The following is an 18,603-nucleotide window of genomic DNA, read 5'->3' as shown; positions in this document are numbered from 1 at the left end:
ATAATTGTTTAGGTCGTTTTGTGATTTCCCCCCAAAAGATTCCAATTTCCGAACAAAAAAAAAAAAAAAGCCTTTAAAATAACGGATATAGATTAGGGTCTATGAAATCTACTGCGGACCCTGGCTCCGTTATCTACACACTACACTTTCACACTGCCGCAAGGCACGAAAAAGTTTCAAAAACGCGGCAAACGAGATCTCCCCCACGTAACCTTCCTCCCAAATAAAGAAGGAAATCTTTCTCCAAAAAGGGACATTACCAAATCTGAGATTCAAGAAAGTGAGAAGCCACGAGCAGCTCTGTACTTTAAGAACCCCAAAGAAAATAAACAAAATAAAGTAAAATATTTTCTTAAGATATCTGCCTGTAGTTGCTTCCCCTCTCCTTCTGTCTGAAAACGCTTGAATCAGAATTTTAGGGAAAGTTAGAAGAATTCTCAAACGAAATCGTGATTGGGTAGCCATGAAGATCGTCCGAAAAAATCTTGTTCCCGATGGCCCGGGTAGTGTCAAGGTAAGAAATAGAGAGAGAGAAAGAAAAATCCATTTTATTCCATTTCTCTAGAGTTTGATTTATGTTTTGAATTATTGGCAGATGATTCCAGAGGAGTCTGATGACCTCTGGCTTGCTTACAATCTGATCTGTCAGGGTGACACTGTTATGGCCGTTACTGTTAGGTACCCTTCTTTTTCCTCTCTCAACAAGCCTTTTTTTCTGGGTTAAATTTTAGTTATAATAAAATCAGTTTGTTATAAAAACTAGAACTGGATTCTTTTTAGGGTAAGTATAACTCTCATGATTTGTTTTCTTAATTTTTTTTTGTTAGGAATGGTTTGTTTTCTTAGTACACTTATCTTTTGAGATGGGAATTGGGTAGGCAGACTGCTTACAAGCTTAATTGGTTACGTATGTAGTTTTTTTTTGGTAGAAGACGTATGTAGTAGTGAGGGCATTAATCTTTCTTCCAACTTTCATTCTCTACAAATGTTCCGTAGAATATAGTAGAGTAGAGTGGGGTAGAGTAGAGTAGTATCAGTTTGAAAACCCAGAATTAGAGTTTCTGGATCGGAATGGGCCTGAAAAACCCTAGAATTGGCCTGTAGATGTTATGGACTACCAATTTATTTGGGATTGGTCTGAACCGGGACAGCCAGAATTGGGAATGCTTTACTGAGTGCTATTATCACTGTGAAGGATATGAGGAAGTTTTTAACCATCAAAATTCCCAGGAATGTATGTGAGAAAATCAAAGCCTTAATATCAAACAATTCTGTCCAAACAGCGTGTTGTGCCCCAATATTGATTAAACCATAAACAAGTTACAGGGTCCCTAAGTGATGGGATGCAGGAAACAATATGCAAGTGTAACAACAGATGAACAAAATAATAACAAAGAATAGGCAATTTCATAAATGGGCAAAGATAACTAAGACATTCAGGCTGTTCAGTGCCTCTTGTCCCTATGAAGTCCAACCAGCTGTAGAGCAACATGAAAGCTTCCATTTGGAAACAAGACAGACTTAACCTATGCATACCTCGCTAGCTAAATTATTCCTCAATCCTCAAACCCCAGCCTTCAGTTCAAGAAGAACTGAATACATAAGAAGCGGGTGGGGGATGGGGAAGTCCTTGAATCCGAGTAACTAGCACCTATACGGTAACCAACACTCGGCATGAAAAGTTACTTTTCGATCCCTAGTATTTCTCAATCTTCACTCATTCAAGAAGCCATAAACAGAACACATTGGAGCAGCTTTACAGAAATTATCAATATACCCACAAAAGAAAGCGAGAAATAGTAATGTACAAAAAAAAATACCATTAGATAATGAAAATGTGCAAGTCTAGAAAGAAAGCGATGAGAAACATTACATGCGTATAGCACTAACCAGTAAAATCGTGAGGATTGCTCGACTTAATTGGACCTTCCACTAATCTGAAATCTCACAAGTATAGAACAGAATGCCTCTTGCTTGGTCTCTTCCTTGCCACAATCATTTCATTCCGCTACTTCCATGATCTCTATTAGTCAATTTTCGCAAATTTTTTTGACATATTTCACTTTATTAGTATGAGAACTGCAATGACGAACTATCCTTATTGCTTTTAATATAATCGGTCTTTCCTGTGTGAGCAACAAAAGTCTACAAGCTGGACTGTATGATAGTTTGACTGTTATTAGGTATTTAGATGTTCCTTTTAGTACCACATGTGAGATCTGCTGATGCTGTAGATGTGGTTTTAATGCTGAAACTGTGAAAGAATGGACAATTTTATCAGGTCGATTTAGGATAATTTTCTTCCCTATCTGTCTGCAAGTGTGATTTGTAGATTAAGAATACTAATATCCTAGGAAGAGAAATTTTGCTCGTGTCATTATTTCTATAAGTACTTTACATGAGATGTTTGTGATTAGAAAAGGCAGTCACATTCTTAGAAATTTGAGGTTGAAAGCATCTCTTTTCAAATCTTCTAATTATTCTTGTTGAATTCTTACAATATCTGTTGATCCGATTGGCATGCATGGTTTTTCTTTGTCCGATAGATGGCGAGTCATTGTCATTTATCATAACAATATACTGAAATTTACACGGTCCTCATGAATTGCTGGTAGGTTGCTGTCACATTCGTAGAAATTTTACTGGAGGATGTTTAAGGTTGAAAGCATCTCTTTTCAAATCTTCTAATTATTCTTGTTGAATTCTTACAATATCTGGTGATCCAATTGGCATGCATGGTTTTTCTTTGTCCGATAGATGGCGAGTCATTGTCATTTATCATAACAAAATACTGAAATTTACATGGTCCTCATGAATCGCTGGTAGGTTGCTGTTGCAGGTCCAGTGAAAAACTAGTCTTAATGGATCTTTACTCTGTTTTAGGAAAGTTCTGAGAGAGAGTGCTTCTGGAGGAAGAGATGCTGAACGTGTAAAGCTGAAGTTGGAAATTAAAGTTGAGGTAAGCCTCTTAAAAACAAATAGGGAAAAAGAAAGCTGCCTTGTTGTGTGGCCCCTGCACCCAGAGACAGGAGTGTGCGAAATTACCACCCCACCCCATGAAATAAAAAATCCATTCATGTTGATGCCCCTGTGTGCTCTCATTGGCCTCCACACTGGTGCAGGGGCTACTCAACTAGATAGCAATCTCTTGCCCAAACAAATATTACAACCTTAAGGCTGGAGTAGATTATTATGCCATTTTGCTAATTACATATTACATATATACTGATGAGTCCCCTTGTCTTGATAGTATGCTAGTGACTACTAGGCTCTACTATGATATAGTGGTGATTTCCTCACCAGTTATTTGTGGTAGGTGTACCACATGTAATTTGGACTTGACTCATCAACAAGTGCCATCCATCCTCTCCAACAAGTTGAAGAGCACTAGGGGGAGTTAATTAGCTTTACAAGGATAGCATGTGTTCATTCTGCGTAAACTTACAAACTCAGAAATAATTCATTGTTTTTAGGCTAATCTTTGGTTTACTTCATGTTATTCTACCAACCTATTTGTTAGGGCGATCTTTGGTTTGCTTCATATTATTATTTGTAATTTCTTCTTAGGCTGTGGATTATGACAAGGAAGGGTCAGTCTTGCGTTTACGTGGCAAGAATATCCTAGAAAATGAGTATGTAAAGGCAAGTCTCTCACTAATATGAACAACTTTTCTTTTCTTCACCCCCCCCCGGGCGTAAATGAGGTGGCTGTATTTTTAATGCTCCAGCTAATTCATTCCTGTCCATTTGCAGATTGGGGCTTTCCATACCCTAGAAATTGAACTACATCGTCCTTTTGTCCTTAGAAAGGTCTGTTTCAGAAACTGTTTTGCATCTTTTTACCGTTTACTTTCATGTGGACTTTTCATGATATGATTGCTCTGTTTGTGATTTGTCCATTTATATATGGATAATGCTTCGAGTATAAGTAGAACAAAGCCAGAATATATGGTGTATAACTTTGGCTGCACTAGGACGGTTAATGAGGTGGTGAATATTGATGAGAGGGAGATTCCACAAAGTGAATATTTTAGATATCTGGGTTCAATAGTAAATAAAGAAGGTGATATAGAGGATGATGTTGCCCAGAGGATTAAAATGGAATGGATGAAGTGGAGAGGTGCGTTATATGATTGATGTATATCTTTAAATCTTAAGGGGAAATTTTATAGGACTGTCATATGACCCACTATGATGTATGGTGTGGAATGTTGGGCAGTTAAGAAGCGTCATATAGATAAACTAAGTGTAGCGGAGATGAGGATGTTTAGATGGATGTGTGGCAAGACTAGGAAGGATAAAGTAAGGAATGACCATGTTAGAGCTGAGCTAGGGGTAGCTCTAATTCATGATAAGCTACGTGAGAGTCATTTAAGGTGGCACAACCATGTTCAACGAAGGCCTTGGGATGCTCCAGTACGGAGGAGTGATTTGATTCAGATTAAAGGTACTAAAAGAGCCAGTTGCCGGCCTAAATTAACCATAGGAGATTCGTACCATGTATGTCTTCAAATAGAACTGATTGGAGAACAAGGATCCATGTGGCTGACCCCATTTAGTTGGGATAAGGCTATGTCGTTGTTGTTGTTATATATGGATAATGCTTGATTTAGTAGGCTCTTTAAACTTTTTTCCCCTGCAACTCTTCTCACTTAATTTAATTGAGTCTTATTTTGTTGATGATTCAGTTGAAATAGGTTAGCTATTAACCACTGTACTGGTCACTGTTAACTAATGTCTAAAGGTTGAAGACGTTAGACAAGCCATTTGGATCATCGGAACCATGAGGTGTAAGCCTATAGGCATGAGACTCGAGCCTTAGTGTCTGTAAATTTTTGAAGTGAATACTAATAAAAATGGGAAATGATTGATGAAATAATAAACAGTAACTTCTTATTTTGGAAAATTATTTAGCTGATTGAGGTTCTTCCTCAGAGAAGAAAATTCCTACTGTAGTCCAAGATTTATTCCTAATAAAAGAAGCTCAGTTTGGTGATAAATCTGCATCAATTCCTCTGTTCAGCCTAGTGGTTCAACAGTTTCTCATTAAAAAATGAGAAAAACTTTTTACTGTGTAACAGAACCTTAAACGGATGAAGAACCTTGATATGCTACACATAATAAATGAAGTATTAGTTTAATCAAACTAAGAAATGTTACAACACCAGCCTGGGTTAATGTATGAGGATATATCCTTAATATAAGGTGTGTAGGTTGTGCTTTTAGGGGTTCTCTTTGAGCTTCATCCTGAATCTGCAATTAATGTTTAAATGTCAAGTCTTCTAAGACATCAACATAAATTCATTTCCTCTGTCATCAAATTGGTTATTTACTTTATGCAAATTTTGTTTGCTTTTAATCAAATAAAATTGAGTCTTCTATATTGAATGTTTGAAATAACACCAATGTTGATCTTCTGCCCATAAGAGACGTTCATTGGTGTTTTGGTCACTGAAAATGAGTGAATGTTTCTCATGGTTTTGTTGAATATTGAACCTTGTATTGGTTGTTCTCACGTTTACAAGAAGATTCCATATTTTAAGCATGCTGTTCTACATCTATAGCTATAGGTTGACATTATAATCGCCTTCTGTGCTTCTTCCATTGTTGTTAGCAGGAAAACATTATTTTGGTTAGAAGTTTGCTTTTAGGGTGATTTGGTACTTTCACTTTTGGTTTAGCTGGGAATACATTTCTGGAATTGTTGTTTTTTTGGTGCTGGCAAGATAACTCCTCTCTTTCTTTCTGGTAAAATCTTTCAGAAAGGAGAGGGGGGATAATTAAGTGGGCTGGGGCATTTTTGATGCAGTATCTTTTCTGTGGACTGGGCCAAACCCATTTGAAAGCCCAAACCGAGAACCAGGTCCAAATTTGATGGAACTCGGCACCATCTTCTGAAGCTTGGATAAGGGGAGATGGTCCAGCCGAAAATGCCATTAAATAGGAGAAAGGACATCAGTAGTAGTTGTAGCACAAGCTGTCTGTTGGTTAAGGTTCCTGATTTTCAGGAACTACAGAATCACAAACTTTAAAACCTCCTTCAAATGGGTCCCACAAATCCTGGTTTCTATGATTATGATCCTAGGTCAAAATCTGAACTAAAAAACTGGTTCACAAGTGAACCAACTCCATCCAAACCAAACCAGCCCTGCATTATTCTCTCCGTGTTAGAAAGACTCAGCTTCGTCTTATAGTAGGGGAGAATCAACACCACTCAATCGGCATACATGATCAGTCTTGATTCGACGATTCATTGCTTCTCACGAACTACACGAACAAAATCACTGACGACATTGAAGATTTGTTGCGGAAGAACAATTTCTGCATGTTTGATCTATAAAGGGTCGATTGTGATTTGCTACTCTTCAACATAATCTTCCGTATGAGGCTCTTGATCTCTGATCAGATCATCGATCAATTTACCTTAGTGTCTTCATCGTCAAAGGCCTCCTCAATTAACTTGCCTTTAACTTGTGGTTGTAGAACTTCTAGTATAATTCCAATTTTTTTATTAAATTCTTTAGCGGCTTATCTTTGGTACTCTCTTTGGGCATGCATACTTTCTTGGAGTATATGTAATAGGAGATAAATATCCTCCTCAAAATTAACCCACGATTGGGCTGAAGATAAGCTCTTCTGAAAACTGTGGAATTCTGGATTCTGTAAGCCATTTAAAGACCTCCAACTGCCCCCTGCATGTTGATTAGGTTCCTGATTTCAGGAACTTCAGAATCTCAATCTTTAAAATCTCCTTCAAATGGGTCCTACAAATCCTGGTTTCTAGTATTTAAGCTTCCTTGAACCACATGTTGATCCTAGATTCCTAGGTCAGAAACTGAACCAAAAAAACTGGTTCACAAATGAACCAACTCAATCCAAACCAAACCAGCCCTGCATTACACAGTGAATGAGTTAGCCCAAGCAAGGCTAGTGGGAGATGGTGTAGTTAGCTCACCAAATATAATTACAATAGCTGTATCTTTATTTATTTATTCTTTGGGCCGGGGGTTGGTTCTTGATGGTCCCCCTTTTGTTTGCATAGTAGATTGTTATTTTTATAGACAGAAATGAAATATTTGGATCTTTTGCTTTAATGTATTAGGCAACTCTTATTGTGTTATATGTACAAGTTCATGATTATTTACTATTAGTATTGTATTATTCCAATCAAGTAACATGGTAGCATCTAAGTGGAATCTGAGGTGGTTGCATGTGTGCATGGTGCATTTATTTCATCCTTTTTGGTGCTTGTGTAGTTGTGTGTGTTGCAGCATTACTAAAATTCATTATATTTTGTGTCAAATATATAGGATATTTGGGATTCATTGGCGTTAGATGCACTCCATCAGGCATCTGGTATGCTGTCTCTTACATGTAGTCACATCCTTTGCTTCCAGTATTTTATTTCTTTTTGATAAGCTACAATGAGAAAGATTTTATTAGAGGGAGGGAGAGAGAGAGAGAGAGAGAGCGAGGCCCCAAAACAGGGGAAGTTTAGCTAGGAGAAAACAGCGAATGGATGGTGAGAATTTATTCTAATGTGCTGCCAATGGTGATTTACTGAAGAGTGAAGACATTATCGTGATCTTTCTACTACAACCATGTCTGATGGCATAAAGCCTATAACTTTTCAAAATGTCTTTGTTGATACTTTTTGAGGGCCATTACCTGCATCAAATGCTTCAATTCACCTACAATTTGGGTTCCAAGCATAGTTCGAGATCTCGGCGAGTTTCTTGGTTTTTTGAGAAACCGAGACGAGATGGGATACGATACAAACTAATACAAGATCTTGGCAAGATCTCGGATCTCGGGTCGACCCTTGGAAATGACCCATCTACTATGTATTCACTTACCTAACTCAACAGAACTCGGCATATCTCGGTGAGATCTCAGATCTTGGGTTGACCCATGGAAATGACCCATCTACTATGTATTTACTTACCTAACTCGATAGAACTCTTATATGTTTGCTGTGGAGCACTATATGCAACATTACAGCTACACTATGTCATGGGAAGACTATGTGACACTAGCGGGGATTGAATACTTGATTCAAAGTTATTTTATGTGATGATAGTTGTAACACTGTTAAACAGTTTGATGTATCACTTTAACATTTCTAATTCTTATTTAAGTTGTTTAGCTATTAATTGAATGTTTTGCTTGTTTTCTATTACTAAATTATGTGTAAAGTAGGGTATTTTAGTACGTCATCGCCTACCAACCTATGGTCCGAATTGAAACTCATATTTGGATATTTTTTTTGCAAAATCTGATAGTGCCATTGTGTTTATATGGCCTAAAGTAGGCTGAATACCAAGTTTCTGACCCAAACTAGGTCTAAAACCCACCGAGTTGAGGCTTCGAGTCGACAAAAAAAAAATGCACCAACTCGGCGAGATCTCGACTCAACTCGGTTTTTCCAAGGGCCGAGTTGGTACCGAGACCCGAGTTTTAGTACCTTGGTTCCAAGAATTATGTGTTTCAGATTGCTAAATACAAACACCCATTCTTTTCCTCTATAAGCTCAAGATTTCTTCCCCCCGCCTTTTCCCTCCCTCTTTGCCTTTTCACACTGGAGACTCTAGTAGTGTAGTGTATACCATTATTTGCAATCAAGGTTCGAGAACTCGCGAGATCTCGCTGAGATCTCGCGAAGTTTCTCGGTTTGGGCAAAACCGAGTCGAGTTCCTAGTCGGTACAAAAAACTACAATTTCTCGACCGAGATCTCGAGATCTCGCCGAGATCTCGGTGATATCTCGAAGGTGAAAATCATGGTTTTTTAGTACAAAAAACCAATATCTCGCAGATCTCGGCGAGATCTCGGCGAGATCTCGGCTGGGCCCAAAGATGCTAGTTAGTTGTATTTAGCCCAATTTTCACCCAAAAACCATTTCCAACATAAGAGAGAGCAGAACAGAAGTTCTTAGGCTCTAAACCAAGGGGAAAAAACCTCTCCTTCAAATTTCTTCTTCTTTCTTTCGATTGTTGGATGGAATGCACTGTTTGGAGTTAGATTGAAGTGCCAAAGTGAAGATTCAAGTGCCAATTTGGAGCATCATCACCTATTTGCAAGATTTCAAAGGTGTTTTCTATTTCTTCCCCAAATCTATTTTTTCCAAAAAAATTTTGTAATCCTTGTTAGATTCATGTGGTTTTAATATATGTTGAACATCTTTGCCCGATCTATCACTTCATGGAGTCGGATTTTTTTCAGTTAATAAATTATTTATTATAATTTCTGGAAAAATAAATGATTTATTTGAAAAAGAAAATGAAAAAAATAGGATGAATAGTGATTGTTTGAAAATGATTTTGATATATGTTAAACTACTTGGGATGCTCTACAGCCCCATGGATTAATTTTTTATTTTCACCCATTAAAAAAATTATTTTATTTTTCAGATTTAATAAATATATTATAAAAATTAAAAAATATATATAATATTAAGGAAAAATACTTATTGGTTATGGAAAATTATGTACAACATATGTACATAATATTCAACTTCAAATGGTGTCAAATTCATCATTATATTATATTTTTCTTATACTTTAAGGTATAAATAGTTTTAAAAAAATTCAAAATATTATTTTTAATTAACAAATAAATACTTGGGTTAGGGGATAAATAAGATATAGTTATTTCATAGTTCTAGTAGCTTGACATTACGTTTAAGAGTTATGAATAGCATACTTTAAGTCTTGAATACCTTACTTTAAGTGATCCATGGTTATTAATACATGCTTTTTATGTAATGTCAAACATAAGACATTTTGTATTCAATGTCCGATATAGCATGGCAACATGGAGTTCCCATGTCCGAGCAAAAAAGAAGTCCAAATGCAATTATTGTGGGAAGTTGCTATCCTGGAGGAGCCACCAGTTAAAGCAACACTTGTCCGCATGCGTGCAAGGATGTTTCATCATGCCCAAATGTTCCTATCCAAGTGAAAGTGGCAATGACACAACATTTGAAAGGAGGAAGATTAAAAAAATCGAGAGGGAAAGAATGCAACAAGAGTTTAATGAGGCAATACTAGAGAGGGCTGGTGCAGAGGTTTGTGGCGAAGATGATCTCGACATTGGGCCTCCACTGGTGAGTTTCAATCAAAGGTGAATGGAGAATTTACCAGAGACTTTGGTGAGAGTAGACAAAGTTTTCATTTTGATAATATAAGAGCATATGAGCAAGCAAGAGGAGTGGTGGATCTGGCTCAGCCGCACATCTGCAAGAAGATGAGAGGAGAAGAAGCACTGGACAAGAAATATACCACGACCCCAAACCCGACCACGAGTACAAGGTCCAACCCATTTTTGAGCAGGATCCCACCACTTTTAGGCAACAAGATGCCTACCACCAACCATCCCACAAGTATTTGGTGGTAAACAAGAGAAAGCACGAAAAGCCTTGAAAAATTCATGCTTTACCATGGCATTCCAGCCAATGTAGCACAAGGAACATACTATGATGCATTCCTTGATGTCACAGGAGGGTCAGAGTGCAGGATGGAAGGGACCTTCACCATTTGAATTATACAATGTGTATTTGCCTCGGGAGGTAGAGGAGCTAAAAGAATACATTGATGGTTTGAAGCCAATGTGGGAGACATATGGGGTTACTCTTATGGTGATGGTTGGACTGACCTACTAGGCTGTCCATCATAAATTTCATGGTGAGTTGCAATGGAAAGACTATATTCTTGAAGTCTATCGATGCATCAAAGCATATAAAGGATGCATCATACTTGTATAAGGAGTTGAAGCAGTGGTGGAGGAGGTAGGACCAAGGAACGTTATCCAAATTGTGACGGATAACGGTTCCAACTATAAAAAGGCTGGAGAGAAGTTGATGAATAAGAAGAGTAAGAGGATCCGGCTCTTTTGGACCCCATGTGCAGCCCATTCTATTGATTTAATCTTTGAAGGACATGGGGAAAAAGACTTTGGTGGCGGGTGGTAAATAGGGCAAGACAAGTGACAACTTTTGTGTACAACCATTCTTATGCTTTAGCCTTGATGAGGGAGAAATGCAATGGAGATTTAGTGAGGCCTGGTGTCACTCGATTTGCCACCAATTACATTGCATTGAAGAGCTTTGGAGTAAGACGATGGTCTAAGGTGTATGTTTGCGGTCGTGAATGGTTTGGTTGGCGAGGTTCTAAGTCGGAAGAAGCAAAGGTAGCACAACGACCATTGCAAATGATGGATTTTGGAAGGACTTGGGGAAAGTGGTTGGCATATTAGAGCCGGTGGTCAAGATCGAGGATGGTTGATACAGAGAAGAAGCCTACTTTAGGCCACATTTATGCTTGCCATCCAAAAATGAAGGAAATGGTTAGAGTCGCTATACCTCGAAGTGCAAAGTCCTACACTAACATCATTAATGAGCGGTGGGAGAAGCACTTGAGTCATCCATCGTATAAGGTGGTGAGTTCAACATACTTTATACTTTAAATGTTATAACTTTTTTACATTTACATATTCAAAACCCTAAAGGCATTAAAGCGATTAAGTCACTAACAAATCATATTTGTGGTGTTTACTTTACCAAAGATACTATTTGAATCCAAAGTATCACTACTCCCATGATCTTGGGCTAGACATAGAATTGTTAGAGGCGCCTGCCGTATTACTCGTAGTTGGAGCCCCATCCAAAGACACAAGCCGCTTGCAACGATGAGGTGAGAGTATGGGACTTTGGCACTTTGGTTTTATGAATGTAATTACTAAATAGGAAATACTAATGCCTCATATTGAAAATAGATCAAATACTTGAGAGGCCTCAAGAAGTTTCGGTCGACTAGGCTGCAGTGGAGGGTAGACAAAAGTCGACCCTGGTAGGTGGCATGATATTACATTTATGAATTATAATTTATCTCTTTATAATGTACATATTCTTACTATTCTATATTTGTAATGCAGCCATGGTGGGTGCTTTATGGTACAAGTTCACCCAACCTCGAGGAAGGTAGCGGTGAGTGCTCTCACAAACTTGTTCATCCTCCGATGTGAGCGCAATCGAGTACATTCTCATTGATACATTCAAAGAGGCGGAATAGGTTGGGTAGCGAACGATGGGCACTTGTGTATGTGCACTCTGATATGAGATTAAGGATGAGGCACATACGTGAAGGAATTGAGGCCAATGATAAAGAACCCATTGAACTGGCCCAACATTTTTCAAGAGGACTCGATGACGATGAGGATCCCCTATTCCAAAGGGTGAGGATCGTGGTACACCGATATGGATCAATCTGGGTAGGCCCGACCCCACCATTGCGTCTCTAACCGGCACGATGTTGATGAATATATGTCGACGCAAGAGGGGGCGTGCACATGCGAGTCACCGAAACCTTTGAGCCGCCTTTGTAGGAAGTCCTGGCGATGATGATGATGGTGGTGGTGATGACACCGGTGATGCTAGCGATGGCGATGGTGATGGTGATGGTGATGGTGGTGAAGCCGCTGTGCTAGTGGCATGCGGAGCGGCGGTTATTATGATGATCGTCACGAGGGGATGCGCGAGCGAGACGAGCAAGAAGTTGGAACGCAGGAGGACCCGTGCGTTTCACCGGTGAGTCTCGGTTACGCATGCCACTCAAGATCAAGACCATGGTGGCTACCCTAAAACATACAACGTAAAGAAGGGTCGCAAACACTCACATCGTCTATGCTCGGGAGGAGGACAAGAAGATGAACACCATGCTTACAAGTTTCGGAAGCATGAGTATAGATACTACTAGTGAGCATCGACCATGGCAATCATCTCAAGATCATCATGGCTATGACTATGGCCAGCAGAGCACCGGTTCGATTATAGTGCCTATGGTCGGTATGGGCGTCAGTGAGTATGACATCAAAGCTCTAGGTCAGTGTTGGGCATACATTCCTAGTCCCAAACCAGCTCATACATGCCTCAAACTCAATATGACAGATGGAGTGGATCTTACACCTCATACCAACATTCTCCCATGTACCCTAAGATAGGGAGATTGGTATATGTTGATCGAGAAGACTTATATGGAAGTCGTGTCACACTATTTGCAACACTATAGCAATTCCATGACATGGGAATTATATGTGGATCGATATAGGGATGAATTTCTTGTTCAATCTCATTTTATGTAACAAATTAAGTGAACATTGATGTAATGTACATTTTATTTGAATGTTTTGATTGATGTGTGCTAATTAGAATGTTTTGATTGCTAATTTGCTATGTTTTACTAAATTATATATAGATTATGTTGTTTTAGACTTTTAGTACGACTCGTCGCCTACCAACCTATGGTCCAAAGTGAAACTCATATTTGGACTTGTTTTTGGCAAATCTGGGCATGCCATTGTGTTTAAATGGCCTGAAATAGGCTGGATACCAAGTTTCGAGACCCAAAATATGTGTACAACCCACCGAGTTGGGGTCCGAGTCCAAAAAAAAAAATTGCACCAACTCGCCGAGATCTCGCTCGACTCGGTTTCTGGCCTAGCCGAGATGCCACCGAGACCCGAGTTCTCGAACCTTGTTTGCAATTTGACGGACAAAGAATATGTTGTTACAATTTGGATATCAAAGTCCCATCAGTTTGACCCCTCGACTAGAAACCCTGTTTGCTGGTTTAAAACCTGGGCATTTACAAAAAAATCTTCATTGATGCTCATAAAGTTACAGTGCCTGCCTTAATTTTCATGGGGCCAAAACGAGCCTTAGTTAATACTCTGGAGGCAACTGCCATACATTATTTCCCAGACCATAGTTTCAAGGTATTTTTCATATTATACATGTAAATATATAAAATGTAGATTTGTGCAGGTCAAAATATAGAAAAGGTAGATTTGTGCAGGTCAGCTCTAGAGAATGGATGTGGGTTGTCAAGTCCTTTGCTGGCTCCTCCTTATGTGACTGCGTGGGAAAACTGGCTTTTTGTGCTACTCTCAACCATATTTGGATGGAGCGTAATGTCAGGAAATGAACTCCAATTCTCGATCTTACCGGCAGATTTGGGATTCCATTTCCTTTGAAATTTCTGCAAAGTTATCTTTTGTTTCTCCTTCCCAGTGTTTAGATACCCCAAGGAACAGACTCATTGTTGATTCCTGGGGCCTTCAAAATGTTTTTTTTGTTGCTTTGGACTCCCCTAGCTAAGCTTGGGTTGGCTGTCCTTTTCTTTCTTTTCCCCTTTTGGGTTCTCCTGTTTTTCTTTTTCTCCTTCCTTTGGTAAAAAAAATATATAGAACATAAAAGGGGTAAAAGTTTGACTATCAATACTAAGTGTAGATATTTTACACCATTAGTGAATTGAGTTTAGTGGCCTTGAAGTTGTCTTCATGATGGATGTGGGGCTCAGCTATAAGGTTCACCTACTTATTGTTTTATTTATCATCAGAATTGTAGCTGTAGCCTGGTGGATAGGCCATCAAGGTTGAGGCTTAACTTGTTGAATGACGGGCTGGGTCTTAACTCGTATGGAATTGCCTAAAATGTTGACAATCTTAGGCTCACATTTATCTTGTCTGTTTTTTTTTTTAAAATTTTCTATTGTTGAATGAGTACACCACATCTTCACACTGTTTAGCCTTAGGCCTTAGGGTTGAAAACGTCTCTAGTTTCTCTGCTTTTATGTTTAAATAACAATGCTTGTTTGTCCGAATTTCAGATCCTTCTGGAAGTGCTGATCTTGCTGTGGTTTTGATGCAAGAAGGATTAGCACATGTGTTTCTCATAGGCAGAAGGTAAAAATATTTCAATGTTTTTATCTAGAATTAAATTTCCTGATAAGATGCTGAGAAGAACACTTCAATTTCTGAGTGTTAATCATTCTAGTGTTATCTTGCACATGTGTGTGCTTTTATCTGTTTTTGTTGTTTCTTAAGTTTGACTCTTACTTCTACTTACTTTGTGTATATTTTTTGGTTTTGCACTTATATCTTCAGATACTTTTGGGCAGTTTCTTTTCATTTTTCAATGTTCTACGCAATGGATATGTCATTTACAGAGACATTACTCACTTTTGGGAGCAATACAACTCAACTCAACTAAGCCTTTTCTAACTAAATGGGATCGGGAAACACTTTAGAAACAATCAGCAGTGTTATTTATATTTTATAGACCAGTTAGAGCCCACTTGATAACCTTACGAGAAATAGTTTTTGGTGTTTTTCCGTTCCGAGAAATGGGAAAACACCCAAAAACCGCTTGATAACGAAGTGTTTTTTGTGAGTGTTTTTGGAAACATAAATCAAAATTTATGCTCCCTGGAAGACTTTTGACAGAACATGCTGGACATGTTCTGTTGTACTGTGCTGAAAATTAAAAGTTGTGTCCGATAAACTGCTCATGCCTCTAACCTCTCTCTCACCTCTCACGCCTCTAACCATTGAAACCTTGTACAACCTGCAACTCATCTTGGAGGTAAGATCGACCTCGTGCTCTATCCCTTTCTTTCTCTCACTCTATCTCTTCCTCTCTCTCTCTTTCTGTCGCTCGCTCTCTGTGCACGATTTGGTTCACAGAAACCCTAAGAACCACGGTTTCTGTGTTCATCCATTGGAGTGAACTGAAAATCGTGGTTATTAGGGTTTCCCACTTGAAAACCTTCGCGGCGAAGTAGGAACCCAAGAAACCTTCATCGTTGCTACAAACTTCAACAAAATCACCGGTTCGATATGCTTTCGCCATTACTAGAAACGAGAAGACCTCCTTCACCGAAAGCCCAATCGAAGGGAAATTTCAGGGTAGGTATCCGAATGGACTACCCTCACCCAAAAGATCAAGCCAAAAATAAAGCCAAGCCACTGAAATCATACCTGGTGGTAGAACAGAGATCAGATTTGATTTCAATTTGATATATGACAGCAGGGTTGGATTTAGGGTGTAAGAAACAAGGGCTAGGGTCGCACAAGAGAATCAATTCAGACCCTAGAGTTTGGGATGGAAAGATGAATAATTGAGAAGGAACTGTGTCTCTCTTGTGGAACCAGATCAAGCTGGGACTGAACAGAACAAAACAGGGATGCATGGGTAAGGAAAAAATAAAAATGGGAAGAAATTGAAAGGAGGAAGGGAATCGTACCAAGAGAAGAAGGGAAGAAATACAAGTTGGCCAAGTCGACTCGCCAAGCAAACACATAGCAAGGTTCGAGAACTCGCGAGATCTCGCCGAGATCTCGCCGAGTTTCTCGGATTTTTGAAATCTCGAGACGAGATTGCTTGCGAGTCTCAAAAGTGCAATATCTCGGCGAGATCTCGGCGAGATCTCGCCGAGATCTCGGATCTCGGTTGGATCTCGGTTGGATCTCGGTTCAACCCATTATTTTAACCTACCTACCACTTAAATACCTTACCTAATTGGACAAAACTCGACATATCTCGGCGAGATCTCGGCGAGATCTCGGTAAGATCTCGGCGAGATCTCGGATCTCGGGTCCAAATCTTGGGTTGACCCAAAGTTGAGGCTTCGAGTTGAAAAAAAAAATGCACCAACTCGGCGAGATCTCGGCGAGATCTCGACTCGTCTCGGTTTTCCAAGAGTCGAGTTGGCACCGAGACCCGAGTTTTAGTACCTTGACACATAGAAGGTACGATCCATTGATAAAAGATTTAAAAGCAGGTTGCAATTGCAGACAAGACCCATAACCAAGAGAAGAAGAAGAAGAGAAAAAGTGAAGAAAGAAAACGTTTTCCGAACGGTTTACTGCAGTCAAAAACGGTTTCTCAACACAGAAAAGAAAAAACTGTTCTGCTGTTTCTCAGCACATAACCAGAATAGAAACAGCAGTAAGGTTATCAAGCGGGCACTTAGTTTAATAAATGGAAGAAACGGGAATATATTATCATAACATTTAGCACTTACAGTTTCCCATTGTGGTATAATAGTTAATTTGGTGGATGTGTACTAAATATTGACTGCTTTTAACTGCCTAGCGAATAATAGGTTGAGGCCTGAGGGTAGAGGAACTATATGAGTTTTTTTTTTTTTTTAAACCCGAACTTTCCTGGGACCCAGGCCAGCCCCAAAACTTTATTAAATCATCAAAGAATAAAGAATACAGGGGGGGACATTCCACCTTACCCCAAACCCACGAGAACAACCTCTAACACCCTTTCCCACGCTCACATTAGACTCTAAGGATCGGCAGACCCTCCCTATCCTCCCTAATGATCTCTTGGAAGGTTCCTAAGGGCAATTCATCCTGCTGGAAAGTGACCGAAGCCCCTGTCTCACAAGCCCGTTTGGCCAACCAATCAGCAGCCCTGTTGCTTTCTCTGTAAGCAAAAAGAACCGTAGCCTGAGTAGCCACCATCAGCGCTAAAATCTCATTAAACCAATACCACCCTTTCCATAAGCTGCACTCCGCAGGTTCACCAATCTCACTGTGTTGGCTGAATCTGAATTCACCGCTACCTCTTTAAACCCTAGCTCCTGGCACAAGCTGAGACCATCTCTCAAGGCTCTAAGTTCAGCCAAAGAGTTCGTGCGCACTCCGTAGTGGTTAGAGAAAGCTGCCAGGACAGCACCACCTGTGTTTCTGATAACTCCTCCCCCCCCCCCCCCCAACTCCAGGGTTGCCTCGACACACCCCATCATCCATCAACATTAAGCTTTACTGAATGAAAAGGGGGACACCAGTATACCGGGAGGGGGCGAGCAATTTTAATTGGAGCTGCCTCAAGCCCAAAGCATTGTAGGATTAACCTGTCTCTAGCAGACCCCCCCTTGCTCACCTTCACCGGCAAAGGGAGCTCTCTAACTCAGGCCTTAATGCGCGCCATAATCGTGATCGCCGTGCGCCTGTGCTCATCATGCCTCCTGTTGTTTCTTTCCCTCCAAAGCTCCCAAACAATCAAGGAAGGGAGTAATCCTGTAATAAAAGCACTGAGGCAACGTCTGCTTGCCAATCCTTGCCAATGAGTAATCCGACTTCTAGCATCTTGAGCTGGTAGCGTCTCAATGTCAACCAACCGCGAGAAAAAGGCCCAAACCTTTGTAGCAGTACCACCCAAAACCAAGCAGTGGTCTGTTGTCTCCATCCTAGGCTCACCACAGCAAAGGCACTTGGAAGCCAACGGGATCCCCACCGACATTAAGGTGTCATCAGTTGGGATTTTCCCATTCAACAGTTGCCAAGTGAAGAAAGCCACCTTCACAGGAAGGGATTGATTCCAGATCCAACTAGCATATGGGATAGTGGGAGAAATGCTCCTTATTTCGTTCCAGGCTGATTTAACCGAAAAGACTCCATCGCTTGTGGGTGTCCACACCTGCACGTCCTCCCTAGCAGAAAGGTGAAAACCATCTGAAGTAATGTCGTTCCTGATGGTCACCTCATCAATTTGGTCTAGTAAATCCTGCCTCCATGAGCCATCCTCCTCCAATGCATCTTTAAGGCGCAGCTCCACATCAACCTGAAGGCCATTATCCACTGCATCAATCAACGGACCAGCCCCAGTCCAATTGTCCAGCCAGAAGGAAACCTCCCCAAACTCAAGAAGCCAATGAGATCTGTCCAACAACAGCCCTTTGTAGGCCAAGGCATTCCTCCAGGATCTTGAACTTACCCCCTTCGGATCAACCAGAGAGATATGAAGGCCTTTAAA

The 18,603-nt window shown here is 39.9% G+C and overlaps 1 protein-coding gene across 2 annotated transcripts in view; it reads left to right on the top strand.

The window, feature by feature from the left end:
* Positions 1 to 338: 338 nt before the first annotated feature.
* LOC122668132 (protein PELOTA 1) overlaps positions 339 to 18,603 on the top strand; it is a 37,647-nt gene continuing 19,382 nt past the window's right edge. For both annotated transcript variants that reach the window (XR_006333905.1, XM_043864712.1), the window contains exons 1-7: positions 339 to 514; positions 596 to 678; positions 2,884 to 2,959; positions 3,568 to 3,642; positions 3,754 to 3,810; positions 7,311 to 7,356; positions 14,663 to 14,738. Coding sequence is in view for 1 of the 2 variants with exons in the window: in XM_043864712.1 (XP_043720647.1) it covers positions 464 to 514; positions 596 to 678; positions 2,884 to 2,959; positions 3,568 to 3,642; positions 3,754 to 3,810; positions 7,311 to 7,356; positions 14,663 to 14,738 (464 nt within the window). In the remaining variant the exon portion in view is untranslated. The remainder of the gene's footprint in view (positions 515 to 595; positions 679 to 2,883; positions 2,960 to 3,567; positions 3,643 to 3,753; positions 3,811 to 7,310; positions 7,357 to 14,662; positions 14,739 to 18,603) is intronic.

Source organism: Telopea speciosissima, chromosome 7 (assembly GCF_018873765.1).
Source record: "Telopea speciosissima isolate NSW1024214 ecotype Mountain lineage chromosome 7, Tspe_v1, whole genome shotgun sequence".
Taxonomy (NCBI): domain Eukaryota; kingdom Viridiplantae; phylum Streptophyta; class Magnoliopsida; order Proteales; family Proteaceae; genus Telopea; species Telopea speciosissima.
The sequence above is the reverse complement of the archived record's forward strand: the minus strand, read 5'-3'. Positions and strand labels throughout refer to the sequence as shown.